Source organism: Drosophila kikkawai, chromosome X (genome assembly GCF_030179895.1).
Source record: "Drosophila kikkawai strain 14028-0561.14 chromosome X, DkikHiC1v2, whole genome shotgun sequence".
Classification (NCBI taxonomy): Eukaryota; Metazoa; Arthropoda; class Insecta; order Diptera; family Drosophilidae; genus Drosophila; species Drosophila kikkawai.
In genome coordinates this window covers 18,309,659-18,325,695 of record NC_091733.1, presented here as the reverse complement: position 1 = coordinate 18,325,695, position 16,037 = coordinate 18,309,659, and the positions used below count along the sequence as shown (strand labels likewise).

The 16,037-nt window shown below is 45.5% G+C and overlaps 5 protein-coding genes across 5 annotated transcripts; 2 read left to right on the top strand and 3 right to left on the bottom strand.

The window, feature by feature from the left end:
* Positions 1–420: 420 nt before the first annotated feature.
* On the bottom strand, positions 421–5,813 carry LOC108078986 (uncharacterized). Its single transcript, XM_017173162.3, has 4 exons — positions 5,680–5,813; positions 3,014–4,357; positions 2,141–2,722; positions 421–1,231 (listed from the first exon to the last, which is right to left on the bottom strand). Exons 2-4 carry the CDS (start codon positions 3,779–3,781, stop codon positions 662–664), a joined length of 1,920 nt encoding a protein of 639 aa, XP_017028651.1. The 5' UTR covers positions 3,782–4,357; positions 5,680–5,813; the 3' UTR covers positions 421–661.
* Positions 5,814–5,846: 33 nt separating this feature from the next.
* LOC108078990 (glycerol-3-phosphate phosphatase) lies at positions 5,847–6,927 on the top strand. The gene is made up of 2 exons (XM_017173165.2): positions 5,847–6,236; positions 6,300–6,927. The coding sequence occupies exons 1-2, from the start codon at positions 5,847–5,849 to the stop codon at positions 6,825–6,827; spliced, it is 918 nt and encodes a 305-aa protein (XP_017028654.1). The 3' UTR covers positions 6,828–6,927.
* Positions 6,928–8,214: 1,287 nt separating this feature from the next.
* Ugalt (UDP-galactose transporter) lies at positions 8,215–10,628 on the top strand. The gene is made up of 3 exons (XM_017173164.3): positions 8,215–8,553; positions 8,649–8,768; positions 9,401–10,628. The coding sequence occupies exons 1-3, from the start codon at positions 8,541–8,543 to the stop codon at positions 10,351–10,353; spliced, it is 1,086 nt and encodes a 361-aa protein (XP_017028653.1). The 5' UTR covers positions 8,215–8,540; the 3' UTR covers positions 10,354–10,628.
* Positions 10,629–10,688: 60 nt separating this feature from the next.
* Positions 10,689–12,875, bottom strand: Lint-O (L(3)mbt interactor in ovarian somatic cells). The gene is made up of 3 exons (XM_017173163.3): positions 12,622–12,875; positions 12,214–12,559; positions 10,689–12,132 (listed from the first exon to the last, which is right to left on the bottom strand). Exons 1-3 carry the CDS (start codon positions 12,784–12,786, stop codon positions 11,114–11,116), a joined length of 1,530 nt encoding a protein of 509 aa, XP_017028652.1. The 5' UTR covers positions 12,787–12,875; the 3' UTR covers positions 10,689–11,113.
* Positions 12,876–13,509: 634 nt separating this feature from the next.
* LOC108079005 (man(5)GlcNAc(2)-PP-dolichol translocation protein RFT1) lies at positions 13,510–15,987 on the bottom strand. Its single transcript, XM_017173182.2, has 4 exons — positions 15,800–15,987; positions 15,477–15,691; positions 13,960–15,217; positions 13,510–13,902 (listed from the first exon to the last, which is right to left on the bottom strand). Exons 1-4 carry the CDS (start codon positions 15,857–15,859, stop codon positions 13,765–13,767), a joined length of 1,671 nt encoding a protein of 556 aa, XP_017028671.1. The 5' UTR covers positions 15,860–15,987; the 3' UTR covers positions 13,510–13,764.
* Positions 15,988–16,037: the final 50 nt, after the last annotated feature.

Below are 16,037 nucleotides of genomic sequence, written 5' to 3'. Positions count from 1 at the left end.
TCTTGTGTGTGTGTGAAAGTTGACTCTCTCCTTTACATATTGTGCCCAAGGCTGCTCTAGCGTTTACCTGAACGCCTTCAAAAAGAGCGAGACGAAGTTCATTGGGTCGCCTCATAGAACTGGGAGAAAATCGAGTTTGTTCACTTCCTAAACGTATTCAAAACCGTCATATTGGCGTACATATAGTAAATGTAATACGCATAAGAGGATTCTCCTCGTACGTCCCCTCGTCTGGCCGGGACACATCGTTGTCGAAGAGCGGATTCTCCTTCTTGGACCCATCATCCACGAAATCGAAAGCAATCACATACATACTGCAGGAAGCAATGCAGCTCCGGATGCTTGCTGGGTCGAGTTGTCGCATGAAAGCGGCAGGAAGATGTTGTTCAAGATCTCCTGGAATGACTTTATCATCTTGAATGCCAATAAATAAATGATTTATTTCAATATTTAGTTTCAAAGTTGAAATACAATATACAATTTGGTAGAGCTTAATACTTCTTTCTGTCCAATTGTATTTTTTAATTAACATAATATAACTTTATATTTAGCATTTAAAAAAAAATAATAATTTTGTTTTTGGTTTTTAACAATTTTATTGATGGCTAAATGTTTATTCTTTAGCGGGCATGGCTAGATAGGCTCGGCTGTTGATACCATCTCACTGGCTGCTATTGGTCTTGACCGGAGACGGCGGCGATCCTCCCTTAATGGCCTTCTTGTGGAACGGTCGCAACTCAACAATGTCCGCCTTCAGGGCCCGGAAGCTCCTCCTCAGGGAGTCGGACACCTTTTTCGTGTAGCTGGTGCTGTTGCTGCACAGTGAGAGCTTGTCATCGCCGTTTCCGTTTCGCAGCTCACCGGCCAACGGACGCAGTTCATCCTCCAAGGGCGTTGCATCGTTTAGAGTGTTCCTTAGATATTTACGATTGAAATGCAATTGGGGGGTGCCCCACTTTCGCTCGAGTTCGGGCACTCCATTGCCGCCGGTCACCGCATCATCCTCCGTTTCCGGTGAGGCCACCTCAGACGGAGTCTGCCCAGCAACCACCTCGCCAATGGCCTCCTTGTATGTGCGCGTTATGATCATATTAGTCGGCACACTCTTTCCGTTGATGCCGCCATTCGGAGCTTGCTCGACGTCGACGGGCTGCGAGGGCAGACTCTGGCGCGGTGGCTTCGCCCGGCGAGGTGACTTGACTGCCAAAACACTGACCCGATAGTGGAGGACCTGATGGGCAAGGAGCGATAAATAAGTAATAAATAAATATATAAAATATATATTTAATAGTGCAATAAATTAATTAAATGTTTATGGAATCGCTAAATATATATGATTTATGATCGCAAATAAGAGTTATGAATAGAATATTGATACATTTTAAACATTTAGAGTAATTTTTTATTAAATTCATAACTTTATTTGCGATTTCTGGTTCCATCCAATAAAATGTTGTTTAAAGCTAGTTAAATAATTTGCAGTTTTGTACTTATTTATACCTGGCTGATAACGTTCGTTAAATTAGTTGAGATAACGGTCGACATTTCTTATCAATGTGTAAATCTATTCCAGACAATTTAAGGAACTGTTGTTGCAAAAACTGCAAAATTGTCATGCCCACAAAAATAAATAATGGCTGCCTTCTTCCCTCCCTTTTCAATTAATTTTTAAATTTATTTCTGTAATTTATCCAAGCGATAAAAGGCATCTAACGAGAAAGCTAAATACCAAATAAACTTAGGGTAAAATCAAATCTATCTAAGCTCCTGTTATTTATAAAAACTATAAAAAATATCCGACCGAAAAACAAAAACAAGTAACTATTAAACATGTTTAAAAACACATTTTATACGATTCTGTGATTTATTCTAACGAAAACCACAAAGTGCTGTAAAAAGTAGACCATTTTCTTAACCCGAACTTTAACTGTCCGCGAAAACTTTACAGTGACAGTAGCGTTTCACCTTTTTTTCCCCCAACATCTTAAAATTTCCTAAGGAAAAACACAAAGTTACGATTTGTGCTGTAAAAAGTAAACAATTTTCCCAACCCGAACTTTAACTGTCCGAGAAATTTGAACAGTGAAAAAAGGCGTTTTCTAATTTCTTTTCCCAACATCTAAACATGCACAGGTCTTACCTTCTCCTGGTCCAGAAAGCGATTCAATTCGCTTAGGGGTATGCTAACGCACGTGCCCTCCATCAGGATGTCCTTGTCATACTCGCTGTGCACAGGGAACTTCTGGGTCATGGACAGAGCCTCGTTGTCCGGCTGCAGGACTGTGACCTCGTAGGCGTAATTATATTTGCTGTCTCGGCGGTTCGAGGTGCAGGTCATGGTGAACAGGACGCGCTGGCGATCGTGGATCTCGTAGAAGTTGAACATCTCGTCATGGGCCTGGAACACATAGTAGCCGGTGAGCGGCTTTCGCCGCGTGACCAGATTCCACTCCAGATCCGCGCTGCTGGAGCGGAACAGCCGGTCCGTGTGCTCTTGCTCTAGATGCTCCTTCCACTGCACCTCGCGTCCCTGCCAGCGGCACTCGCCCCACACGCGACCCATGAAGCACTTCATCGGCTTGTACATGCACTGTTGCTCGTGCCATGGCAGCAGGACCACTGGCATGCGCACCTGGCAGCCGCCGGAAGCGTGCCCGCACCGGAAGTGAGCCTTGGCGCACAACGCCTCCACAGTCAGCGATCGGGAATTGGTGAAGGCCTCCTGTCGAAGCAAAGAGCATCGATGGTATCAGGAATAAGAATAGATATAGATAATATAAACAATAGATAGTCCTGTCTATATCCCCTTGAAAGTTGATTAAAGTCGCGAGTTCAATCGCGTCTGAAGATCACACCCCGCGTCGATGATATCAATCTGATCCTAAATTTCTATTTAGTTTCTACTTACTGACACGTCACTAGATAAGAAGCTACGAGGAACTCTATATATAGATAGATAGGTGTATTGATAACCAAACGAACGTGGTGGTGCCAAGCTGACGTCAATTCTTACCTTGCACAGTGGGCACATGAGGAGAATGCGAGTGCACTGCTCGCAGATACTGTGGCCACTCTTGCAGAGCAGTATGGGCGCCTTCATGGCACCGGCACATCCCGGGCAGCGCAGCTCTTCGATCAGGCCCTCGTAGTGCTTGGCGGAAACAGTGGCTAGCGGCTGCTCCTCGCCAGACTTTCCTGCTACCGGCGAGGTCTGTGTGGGCGTTGTGACAGCAGCTGGCGCTGCCGCGGGAAAGCTCTGGCGGATCGGCGTGCTGGCGGGCGAGACGGGACTCTTGCCATCGCCGGAGCCTATGCTCCGGGTGCGACTCAGCATGGGCGGTTTTGGTGGCGGAGAGAGCGGAGACCGGAGAGTCACAGTACTGGGACTGGGTAGCGTGGCGTACTTTACGTTTAGGGATAAGGTGCTCGGCGGCTGTGGCTTTTCCTCGTTTGGTGGCTCCACTTCCGGTGACTTCTCTTTGTCCCCGTTCTCCGACAATTCCTTTTCAGGCTCCTGATCTGGTTTTTGGACAACCGCCATCGCCACCTCCGTTTTCTTCTCCAGCTCCTTTAGATTCCGCTCCAGAACCTCCTCATCCTCCTGGACCTCAGCGCTGCCATTGCCCACGGTTCCCTCCTCGGTGATGGTCCCGTTGAGGAATATCCTGCGCTGTTCGTTGATCTGCTCGATGGTCTTCAGCTGACCCAGGATGTTGAGGGGGGCCGGCTGCTCTTCCTCGGCCGGTAATTCTCCGCTATTCGTAGCCGCAACCGCAGACATGGTGGCAATTTCGCAAACTTATTGTATAACTGCTGTGGATAGACAATTGCTCCCGAGCTCGGTGGGCCAGAGTGTGGCTTTCTTCTGCTCTGCTCTGGCTGCGTCAACTCGGGTTCTGCGGTTCTCCGGTCTCCTCGGTCGCCACTCGTACCCGTATCTTATCGGAGAGACGCCTAACTAAACTAACTTTACCGGCGGCAATCGATTTGGACTTGTGATAAACCCAAACCGTGTACGTATGTGCATATCAAGTGCTCGGCCCATGGGCCTTCTTTCGTTCTTTTTTTTTCTATTTGATTCTTTTCCGGGAACGAACACGGACACGACGACCACAAAATTGAAATGTTGCATCTGAATTATTGGCCAGTTCCATTTTCATTCCATTTGTGGTTTCCTCCGTCGCTTTCGATGGCTTTCTTGCCTTTCTGTTTCGCGGCGGGGGGAAAAATGCCGCAGCAATCAATGTCAAGGTGTTGACGTGTGGGCCACAGTGGGCCCTCGATGGGAGAACCCACAGGGAGAAGTTACAATTACTTTACAGTTACTTGGATTATAAATAGCACCAAGGCAAGGAATCTACGAAAATAGAGGAAAGAGGGGGAAATCTTGGAAAGTTAACAAGTTAAGCCTGGCATTAGTTTATAGTAATGTTAAAATCACATAGTAATGGGTTCAGAATTGTTTTATTTTTAGTTTTAGCTGTTAGATTAAGTTGAATATATGAAACTAATTTAAAAGTGTGTATTATTTTGAGCTTTGGGTTGCCCCAAAGATCTCTACAGTTTGCAATTTAAGTCCCTCAATTAATACAATTGATGCCTAAATCGGTGGTAAGCAATTAAAAATATATGTACCTATAAATAAAACATGTTTTTGGCTTATATGTTTTTTTAGTTGTAACCTAATCTTAAAAAATAATATTACATTTGCTTTTTAATTGTGCCTTCGTAGTATTTAAATAATATAAATCATAATTACCCTTTCTACTGTACATGTTTGTGCATGTAATAGCCCCATAAGCTCGGACAGAACAACAAAGAGCAACAAGCAACGACATTTAACGATGTAAACAGAAACCAAGGCATATCGATCGATAACCAAAAGGCAGTGTCTGTTAAAGTCGCCTTCAATAACTCGTATCAAAAATATTGACAAGGTCTTTCACTTTCTATTATATGTTATATATGTACGATTTATTATCATTATATTACTTTTCAGTATTTTATTGCCTGAAACTCATAAGTTTACATGAAAGTTAAGTTGAATAACGAAAGGTTATATCAAGAAAATTAAAAAAAAAATTGATATACATACATATATATATATATTGTAAAACCAAATATTTATATACTTTATAAGATCGGATATATATATATACATACATATTTATCTCCTACATTGCATTGCAAACTTTCAACTAAAATCATAATAACCTCTCCATGGGTTTTCGGTTTTCTACTCTTTTGAAATTTATCCAAGCGATAAACGCTAACAGAGTGCTGTTAGGCACCAAATGGTGCAGTCAAGCGCAAGGACATTCTGAAATGTAATGATTTTTTAGCTCATAATCCCTCAATTATGGAAAGTCAATGCTAACAGCAAAGAATACATTTTGAATAGTCAATAAACAAAAATCCCAAAACAATAGGGAAGCTAACGAAACATTCTTCGGGTTCTTTGTAGATATATTTTATTTCCCTTTTTAAGAAAGAACATCACTTGGCTGCCGGATGATAAGACAAGAAAATAGACAGAACACTCTTCTTTTACGCCGCTTCCCACTCAGAAGAGGCGTCTATTTACATACTGAATCTTATCAAACGGGAAGCCACTCAGCCCGGCTCGGCTAGCTAATTCATCGTGCAATAAAAGAGACTTGGGCTGGCGTACGTACATACCTCCACATATAGTTTAGGGCTTGAGGAGAGCTGGGGGACCAATGTCATAGCGTTGACATTGAAAGTTAACTGCCGGCAAAGGCAGTCAGTCGGCTGTGGAATTTCCGTGCGCGCGCAACCAGCATCCATCGAAGCATATATAGCCAGCCATTCTTATTAATATATCCATGTCGCCGCCGCGTCACATCCTCAAGCTGAGCCTGGCGGAGCAGCGCCAGTTCATCGAGTCCTTCGACCTGGTCATCAGCGATTGTGATGGCGTCGTTTGGCTGCTCGTGGGCTGGATTCCCGGCACCGGTCCCGCAGTCAATGCCTTGAAGGCGGCCGGCAAGCAGATCAAATTCGTTTCCAACAATAGCTTCCGCTCGGAGGAGGGTTACATGGAGAAGTTTCGGCATATCGGCGCCCAGAATGTCCACGAAGACGACATCGTGCATCCGGTGAAGACCATTGTAAGGTACCTGAAGAAGCATAAGCCGGGGGAAAGGGTTTTCTCCCTCATGTCCCTGGAGGCCAACGAGACGTTGCGTAAGCACAACATCGAGTACGAGTCGCTGGTAGGAGTTTTTTGACTGCCACCTTGGGGAAAAATTACATAAACGCCCCTTACTGTATTTCAGAACATCAAGGAGCACCTGACAGCCGCCTCGCTTGTCGATTATCTGGCCATTGAAAAGCCCGTTGGAGCCGTTCTCTTCGACATTCACTTGGACCTGTCGTACGTGGAGTTGGCCAAGGCCATTAGGCATTTGCAGGAGAACGATGATTGCCAGTTGATAGCCGGGGGCAGTGATGTCATTATGCCCTTGGCAGAAAATCTGAATGTGGCCGGTTTCTTTGACTTTTTGGAGCATGTGAAGCGGTACACCCAACGGGAGGCGACCTTTCTGGGCAAGCCGTCACCCATTTTGGGCGACATGTTCAGCGAGATGTTTGAGATAAGCGAACCCAAGCGGTGCATCTTCATTGGCGACACCCTGGTTCAGGATGTGCAGTTTGGGAAGGCGTGCGGCTACCAATCCCTGCTGGTGCTCAGCGGGTGCCTCACCAAGGAGGATATGCTGAGTGCTCCGGTGGAGGCGCAGCCGGATTACTATGCCGATAGCTTGGCGGACTTTACCCAGCTCCTGCAGAATATAAATCAATAGATTTGTTGAGGCCCGCCGGTTTTCGGTTCTTTCTGAAAGGGAAAACCTACAAACAAAATACAAAAATACCTGAAATAGCAATAAAAGCTATAAAATCGTTCGTAACTTGTATACTTTTTATTGCTAACCATGGAAACTTTTTAAAGATTCAAATAGGACTTGTTTGCGTAGAAACGGACAGATTGATTGACTAGTTCAGACTAGACCCAATCAATCAATTTGCTTTTAAAAATATCTATTTTTGCTTGAAGTTTCATACATATTTTTTGTTGTTTTTATATTATATTTTAAATTTTAAATATCTAATAGTTAGCAATTTGTAACAAGAGCACATTATTTACCTTTTAAGGTAACGTCATGCCAACTGTGCCAATAAATTGGTTCGTCACTTAAGTTGAGCAGTGCGTCAATTCGGCAAGCACCAGGCCTCTGCCAAAAGCATCTCTCCAGCGAATGGAGTCCTTTTTCGATTCCAGTATGGTAAATCCAACCAACCTCAAGTGACGGGCCGGCCCATCACCAATACAGCATAGGACACATCCAATTAAGGGACGATACGAACCTGTTCTGTTCCTAAAGCCGTAAATCTTTGAATGCACTTTAATTTATAGGTCGCAATAAGGTGATTTCAAATCTCCAGATCCTCCGGATGATACAGTTCCATGAGCAGGCGGTAAACATCGAGGAAGCGTGGCCACCACTACAGGCAGGGGCAAAAAAAAACTAATTGAATGTTAAAAGAAATCTATATAGATGTAAAAATACGCACCTGTTGGATATAAACAGAGTAATCAGTTCCGGTGGGACATAGTCAAACAGATGGAGGAATCCCCCGACCAAGCTGCAAGACATCTGTTGCTCTAGTGCCCGGCAGCTCAAGCCGTTGCTCCAAGGACTCATCTTGATGGCATGGATTAGGTGGATGACCTGCCCGGCAGTCTGTTTTACAATTCTCCTCGAAATTTACTAATAAATATTTGCAAATATAAAAACCAGTAGTTACGATTTCTGTGCTATCGATAAATATATGCTAATCGATAGGGATGAGCAGGTAAACATTGAATGAAAACAGCTGATGATATGTTTGGACAATTGTGCAAACCAGCTGAACAAACAAATTAATAACATTTATATTATTTCATGCTTGACTATAGGAAAAAATATATATATTTAAACCAGTCGTTTTAATTGCTAAGTAAATAAATGTGAATTTCTGCCATTTAAAGCTTTTAAAGTTTGATGTGATTCTGCTAATGAGGGTCACGCCAAAGTGTCATCCCTGTTTTTTTTTTGGTTATCGAAATGACCGGCCCAACAACAAAAACAAAAACAAGAAAAACAACAAGAACAACAATATGACGATAAAAAACTTGCTGCTGCTTCTGCCATTTGGAAACTTCAGTTGTTGTTTACGTGTCGAGTCGTCTTCATTTCCACTGCCAACACCAACAAATTTGGCCAAAACTGGGAAAACTTGATGAGCCAACAGCAACTCTGAAGCTCTGAAGCGTCACGCGAACTGAAGGACGGGCAACCGAAGACTGAAGCTGGAAAGGTGTTTCCGAAAGGTTCGTCGTCGTCGTCGTCTCTGGATCTCAGAATATAGCCGCGGCGTTTGTTTGCTTTCCTCTCCCGCCTCCCATTGTTTTGCCCCCGCTCTGGGGATCTTTTGAATTGGAATCGGAATAAAAGGCAAACACAACTTGGAGCACAATGAACATACACAGTGAGTAGATGGGGTTTATGTGTTTAGTTGGCCGCCGTCGCTCCAGAACTGCTGTACTGACACCATGCTACCCGCACCCGTCTACTATCGTCCAGTGAACACCAACACGCTGAAGTACATCAGCCTGCTGACGCTGACGCTCCAGAATGCGATCCTTGGCCTCAGCATGCGCTATGCCCGCACCCGGCCCGGCGAGATCTTTCTCAGTTCAACGGGTGAGTAGAGGTGCAGAGGTGGAGGTTAGATGTGGCACATAACGCTCATACGTGGGTCTGTCCACGCAAGCAATACCAGTGGCGCTAGAGCCGCTGGAGGAGGAGGAGGAGGAGAAGCTGAAGCACGGCATGGGAAGCTGATAAGCTGAACTACTTCCGCTTGTGGCACCTACACTGGCCCACAGAAAGTTAGATAAAGAAATATTGTTAGGTCTTGAGGGGGGTTTTCAGTTCACCAAGATAAAACAAAGACTTGTAAACTATGAATAACATTTTTAAAAAGATTATTGGGTTTAATTCTATCTAATTTAAAGAGGATTTTAAATTTAAACTATTGCAAAATGTTCTTAAATCCATTTAAAATCGATTTAATTCCGCAAGCATTGAAAAAAGTCTCGCTTAATGTTCGCAAACGGACTTGGAAAAGATTCTTTAGTGAACAAAAGCTGAGAGACATTTATTTTAAACATTTTTAAGCCTGTTCGCTTTAAATGTTTGTTTTTTTTGCTTTGGTCTCTTAAGAGAATTCAATTAATATCCATTTAACAATATTTTAATGCTTATACAGGGGATACTCCATAGTCCAAACCCTGCAACCTTGGCTTTTACATTGTATACTTTCACTTTCACAGCCGTACTAATGGCGGAGTTTGCCAAGCTGATCACCTGCCTGTTCCTGGTCTTCAACGAGGAGGGCAAGGATGCCCAGAAGTTCGTTCGATCGCTGCACAAAACCATCATTGCCAACCCAGTGGACACACTGAAGGTGTGCGTGCCATCGCTGGTTTACATCGTCCAGAATAACCTGCTGTACGTGTCCGCCTCCCATTTGGATGCGGCCACCTACCAAGTGACCTACCAGCTGAAGATCCTCACCACGGCCATGTTTGCAGTGGTGATACTGCACCGCAAGCTGCTCAAAACGCAATGGGGCGCCCTGTTGCTCCTGGTGATGGGCATTGTTCTGGTTCAACTGGCCCAGACTGAGGCTCCCAGTAGTAGCTCCGCCAGTGGAGGAGCTGTGGCAGCCACCGCCGCATCTGCCGCCGCTGCTGGAGCGCCTGAGCAAAATCGGATGCTGGGCTTATGGGCTGCATTGGGAGCCTGCTTCCTGTCCGGCTTTGCGGGCATCTACTTCGAAAAGATCCTCAAGGGAGCCGAGATATCCGTGTGGATGAGGAATGTGCAGCTCAGTCTGCTCAGCATTCCCTTCGGCCTGCTCACCTGCTTCGTGAACGATGCCGGCAGGATCTACGACCACGGTTTCTTTAACGGATACGATCTGTTCGTTTGGTATCTGGTACTCCTGCAGGCCGGCGGTGGCCTAATCGTGGCCGTCGTGGTCAAGTACGCCGACAACATCCTCAAGGGCTTCGCCACCTCGCTGGCCATCATCATCTCCTGCGTGGCTTCCATTTACATCTTCAACTTCAATCTCACACTGCAGTTCAGCTTTGGCGCTGGGCTGGTCATTGCTTCCATCTTCCTGTACGGCTACGATCCATCCAAGGCGGCGTCCAAGTCGACGGCGGGAATGCAGGTTTCCGGCTCAGGCGACGAGGAGAAGCTGCTGCCGCGCGTGTAGTCCCGAATCTGGCACGGATGAAAAACGTCGAACAGTATTTGTTGTCCACCACCACATTCATTCGATGATTGATGCAAGTTCTCCACTGTTTGTGTTGTGTTTTGTATATATATCTGTGTATATATAAGAGTTTATATGAAAGTCTGGACAATTTATGAAGCGATTTCGCCTGCAAATATATACATACATAAATATTTGTTAAGTAAAATTAAAGAAAACACGTGTCTTTATCTCATATTTAATTAAAAATTTTAATATTTATATATGTTTTTATATACATGTGTTTATACAGTTGAAAATCATAAGCTAGGGCATGTTTAATAGGTGTTATAAAGTACAGAATACTAAGGATTCGCACTGAGCGGATCCCTGCTTAACGCTGTTTCTTTTTAATTCAAAATGAGAACACAAAAACAGTTTTCTTTTTCGTTTTATTTAACGTAAATTACAACTAAAAACAAACTCAAACGTTTTCATTTTCTTAATCATAAATAAATGAAGAGATGTTTCGTAGCGATTTAAACTAAAATTGTGTGTGTTTCAACGAAGGTGTTACCTAAAAGTAAATGGGTTTTCAAAAAAAATATTGAATTGAATTTAATATTCAAAGGAAATAAACGAGTCGTTTTTCGCGAATATATAGCATATATAACTTATAGAGAAAAGTGTCGCCCAAAGACTTAATATAAGCACTTGAAGCGAACGGGCGAAGTGATGGGAGAGAGGGGAATACAACGCACAGTCCTAGTTGTATCAGAGGCTAATCCAACCAGGCAATGGACACATTATCGGACTTTGTTTGCAGGGACATGACTAGTTCAAGGACGCGCAGCGCCGGTCCCAGCTTCAGGCCGAATCGGGTCATCACATCTTGACGGGTGAGTAGCAGCAGCGAGGCGCCATCGATGTCCTGATAGCGGAACGCACTCGCCTCGTTGGGATAGCGCTTGCCAACAAAGTCGACCACCTGTTCCACGGTCCAGGTGGACACAGTCTCTATCTGTATGTCCACAACGGCGGCGGTGGTGGCGGTGGTGGCATCAGTTGCTTCTGCGGGTGACGGTGAGGGTGTCGATAGACGTGAGGAAGCATCATTATTAATCGGCGGGGACTCTTCGATCTGCTCGGGTTCCTCCAACTTTTGCTTTTTCTCTTGGTTGTTGTCCTGGTCGTCAGGATCCTCCGGCTCCCTCTTGAATTTTTGTGGCGGGCTATGCTCTTTCAGCTTTTCCGGCTTCTTCGACTTTCCCAGCTTCTCCGGCTTCTCTAACTTTTCCGGCTTATCTACTTTGTCCGGTTTGTCCATCTTCTCAAGCTTCTCCATCTTCTCAAGCTTCTCCAACTTCTCAAGCTTCTCCAACTTCTCCAACTTCTCAAGCTTCTCCAACTTCTCCATCTTGGCTGGCTTCTTCTGACCAGTCGTATCGGACTGAACGCGCTTTTTGCGCCCTGCATTCGACTTCTTAACCAATGGCGATGCATGTTCTCCGCCAGACGAGCTGGTGTTGTTGATGGTGCTGTTGTCGTGATTGCTAATGTTGCTGTTGCTTCCCTCGCAACGGTAACACTTCCACTTGGGATCAACCTCGATGGCTTTGGCGCTCGGCTTGAGAGCCTTGTTGTTGCAGTGCGGATGATAGGGCTCAACGCAAACACTGCAAATGGGAATATTGCGTCCACGTATGTTGCATAGATTGCAGTAGCGACACTTTTCGCATTTGTACTTCTTTCGGGCGAGGACAAGATTGTCGAAGTTCACTGCCAAGCAGGGAAAATGCCCTGAAAGAAGAAAGAATGTAGGGTAAGTTATTGAACGATGATTTCTTACATGTGAGAGAATTTTTTATAGATAATATTTACATTTTTGCATGCAGGTCTTGCATGTTAGGAAGTTGCTCTTGTGACCAGATCCTCGCTTGGGCTCGCTCTTGCTGCACTTCTGGCACGTGTCAAAGTTGCGGCTCTGCTGCGGCTGCGGTGCCTGCTGCTGTTGCTGCTGCTTCTCCGATGCCGAAGGACTGGGATTCGAGTCCAGCGAGTCGTTGGCCTCTGAGACGACTGCCGACACATTTGCGGTTGGCGACTGTTCACTGCTGGCCACCCCGGCGGCCGATGCAGTGCTCGCTGCTCCGCCACCGGCCAGGGAGCTGCGATTGCTGGCTCGGGATATGTAGTTGTCGGAGGGATCGTATACCTGCTTGGGTTTCTGCGGGGCAAATCGGGAAAGTGAGCCGCGGGAGGCGCAAGGCAGTATTGCCAACAACTTACCTTCACCCGTCCCGTTGTGCGAACCGAGGCCGCGACCGCAGCGGCAGCCAAGGCACTGGACGAAGTTGCAGCTCCCGGAGCTGTGACGTCGGTGCCATTGCTGGCACTGGGGCCAGCCGGGTCGGCGCCTGACTCCTCCTTGCCGTCGTCTTTGGTGCGTTTCATATTCGCCGGCAGAATCCTCGAAAAGAGCAGCAAACAAAACGAAAATTTACTTGCGCGCTCGGTTGTTTAGTGTGACCAATTGCCAAGGACACACTGAAAAGACAGGTGGTTGGTATTTTTTATTCATTCAACCAAAAATCAATTTAGCGAAAAATATGTATTATTCAAGATTGTTTTACTACAAATTTATTGTATAATTTTATTCATAAAGTATACTCCTTAAACATTTATTGTATATATGTGTTTTTTGTAAGTTACTGCATACTAACACGGCATGACTCCTTGGTAGTTTCTGGTATCAAGCAGCTAGGCGTTAGGGTATTTTCGTCAACTATCATTATTTGGCGTTAGTGTTAAATTAGCAAACTTTGTTTTTTCCACGAATTTTTTTATTCTAAGAAAAATATCTAAATAAAACTGTACAAGATTTTAAAACATCTTGTAGTTCCATAAAAAAAAAACATTGAAATATGTACTTACATAATTTTGAAAATCCTTAAATATTTGCAACCTTCTCTTCGAAATATTATATTTTCTTTTTAATAATATCCGTTGTAGTTATTTTGAAACATAATTTAAATAATTGAAAAATAAAACTACTAAAATATGTATATATAATATTCTTAATAATATATAATAAAATATTAAATAGAATCCCGAAACTCCATTTACATGAGTTTAATTTGATTTTATAAATTATTTTGAAGGAAAGACGTGTACAAATTCAACACTTTAAACATTTATCATTGTCTTTTAATGCACATCTTAACAGTAAATAATCCCATCGCAATCAAGCTCTACAAAAACACTCAACAAGTACAATAACTTAATTTTCGGAATTAATTTACAATTGTCAACTATCTATAAAAACGTCCATAACTATTGGAACTGTGTGCGCTTTTGCATCGTGGATTCTCGGTGCCAGAGAAGCGAGTAACGCCTAGAGAGCGGGAGGGGAGGAAGGTCCTTTTGCTGCCTCTAATCGATCTTAATGCGGCGGCCATAGCGCCAGCCCAGTTGCACCAGATCCCGATGGGCCAGCGCCCAGGACAGAAGGCAGACGATTCCAGCCAGGACACCCACGCCCAGATGTGTGCCCAGACCAGAGCTTTGGTACTGTAAAATTAATCAAAATTTAATATTCATAAATTATAAACTCGCTGTAAGACTTACCCAATAGCAAACCGTACCGGCCAGGAGGAGCGTGCCACCGAATAGCTTGCCCGGCCAGAGACCCAGCAACGGATTCAGCGACAGCGGTCGGTACTGCTGCCGGATATAGTAGGTGCTGTACAGGATCCGACTCAACATATTGATGCAGTTGGCGAAGATGAAGCCAACTGGCCCAAAAATGCCGGTCAGTATATAGGAGAGAACCAGGAAGCTGACCGAGAAGATGGCCATCAGATAGTTGTACTTGTCGATATCCCGACTGGTGTTCGTGGCGAACATGTAGCCCTCGCTGATCCCGTTCACGGCGAGCAGATAGATGGCCAGGCAGTGCCACTGCAGTAGACTTTGCGGGAGGCCGCCGGCCACAAAGTCTGGGCCGCCATAGAGGAGCAGCACGGGATGGGAGTAGCTCTGGCCGAAGGTGAACGCTATTAGGCCAATGGAGCTAACGCCGAGGAGTAGATTGTTTAGGACACTGCTCGCCTGGCGCACACGCTCCGGCGGCTGCTTCGCCAATCTCAGATCCCGGGTCAGCGTCTGCGTGAAGTAAAAGTAGGAGCTGTCCTCGATGGGCCGGAAAATGAAGCGGGCGGCCATGCTGCCGAGATTGTTGACCACATCATAGGTGGCCTGCTCCCCAAAACTCAACACTGGCGACACGGACATCACGTACTTCTCGCCCTCCGTCAGGATCTGCTTGAGGACGCCCTGCTTTACAAAGCTCAGCGTCAGGGTCTGCAGTTCCCGGTTCAAGGGCTTTCCATTCGGATTGAACATGACGCCGGGAAGAAAGTCGCGCAGCTGCTTAAAGGGAAAATCATCCATGTGCTCGTACAGCGATACCTGCCATGCCTTGGCCGCCGGCGGCTTCTTCCGCGACTGCTGGGCCACGTAGCTCTTGAAACCCTTCAGGTAGAGGTAAAAGAAGCCGTACTGGCCAACGACAATGGTCACAGCGCTGGACAATTGTGCGATCGCAAAGGCATTAATCGCTGCACTCCGGTCGCCCGTCACGATGCACAGGAAAATGGCCGAACGCACTAGGATGTGGAGCGTGTTCAGCAGAATCTTCAGTTTTACAAAGCAAAAGACCTGCGCCACAAACACCGCCGACTCGGCGAACAGTTCCAGGACACAGGACAAAGCCACCGCGTAGCAGGCGAACTCGTACTGGGCGGCATAGATGGCGTCCACGGCCGACAGCCAGTTCAGCCAGATGTACAGGCAGGGAGCGCACAGCACAGCACAAATGGGAACCCTAGAAAGAAGAGGGCAGCGAGAGAGAGGGTGGAGATTAGATAGGAGCATGATGCAATAATGATATATCAACCAAAGCAATAAATATTTATCAAAATCGATTCTTTCAAAAGAGTTTTTTAAATTTCCCGGGATTTGAATTTTTTGTTAAAAATGTTTAGATCCCAATTGCTATCACAAAAACTCACAACTCCTTCTTTAACTTGAAAGAATTACTAATTTTTAAGGGGGACTCCCCTTCCCCCAGTGGATATATTTACGTTAGCCACATCTGATTGATGAGCTGCGCCCAGGTGCAGCGGTCACCCTGCTGGGCATTGGCACTCAGCGCTGCCCGATTGATGGCCTCGCGGGAAAGGAAGAGCAGGGTGCTCTCCAGGAGCAGCAGGCGAACGTTCATGATACCCAGCACCTCGCGTCCCACATGCCGCACGATGTACGCATTAATGCCGAAGGTGAGGATGCGGCACAGTATCTGTAGGGGCATTATAAGGCAAACGATGAGTAATGCCGGAGGCCCAGGAAAGTAGGAAAGAATAGAATGCGTCTGGGAATCTGGGACACCTGGGACACTGGGACTAACCTGAAAGATGATGCTGAAGCCGGCGCCCAGCAGGCTGCTCTCGAGCACATTGCGTGCCATTGGAACCGTTCGCTAGGCCGGGTGTCTCATCACGTAGTGGAAAAGCCAAACAAAACCAAACGAAAGGCCTCAAAACAATATTAACAAAATAAGTTGATTGCTAACGACACAGTCCAACAGTGTTGGAAAGCGGCCAGCGGTGCGCTAACAGCTGTGCTTGCTAACAGCGCTCTTAAGA

Bases quoted from the DNA above. Each gene is read 5' to 3' on its own strand.
- Ugalt (XM_017173164.3), top strand. The intron at 8,769-9,400 runs GTGAGTAGAGGT...TCACTTTCACAG, and splicing joins GATCTTTCTCAGTTCAACGG to CCGTACTAATGGCGGAGTTT.
- LOC108078990 (XM_017173165.2), top strand. From the start codon at position 5,847: ATGTCGCCGCCGCGTCACATCCTCAAGCTGAGCCTGGCGGAGCAGCGC. The intron at 6,237-6,299 runs GTAGGAGTTTTT...ACTGTATTTCAG, and splicing joins ACATCGAGTACGAGTCGCTG to AACATCAAGGAGCACCTGAC.
- LOC108078986 (XM_017173162.3), bottom strand. From the start codon at position 3,781: ATGTCTGCGGTTGCGGCTACGAATAGCGGAGAATTACCGGCCGAGGAA. The intron at 2,723-3,013 runs GTAAGAATTGAC...TTGCTTCGACAG, and splicing joins TCATGTGCCCACTGTGCAAG to GAGGCCTTCACCAATTCCCG. The intron at 1,232-2,140 runs GTAAGACCTGTG...CTTGCCCATCAG, and splicing joins GCTTTCTGGACCAGGAGAAG to GTCCTCCACTATCGGGTCAG.
- Lint-O (XM_017173163.3), bottom strand. From the start codon at position 12,786: ATGAAACGCACCAAAGACGACGGCAAGGAGGAGTCAGGCGCCGACCCG. The intron at 12,560-12,621 runs GTAAGTTGTTGG...TTTGCCCCGCAG, and splicing joins GCACAACGGGACGGGTGAAG to AAACCCAAGCAGGTATACGA. The intron at 12,133-12,213 runs GTAAATATTATC...TTCTTCTTTCAG, and splicing joins CAAGACCTGCATGCAAAAAT to GGCATTTTCCCTGCTTGGCA.
- LOC108079005 (XM_017173182.2), bottom strand. From the start codon at position 15,859: ATGGCACGCAATGTGCTCGAGAGCAGCCTGCTGGGCGCCGGCTTCAGC. The intron at 15,218-15,476 runs GTAAATATATCC...TCTTCTTTCTAG, and splicing joins ATCAATCAGATGTGGCTAAC to GGTTCCCATTTGTGCTGTGC. The intron at 13,903-13,959 runs GTAAGTCTTACA...TTAATTTTACAG, and splicing joins CCGGTACGGTTTGCTATTGG to TACCAAAGCTCTGGTCTGGG.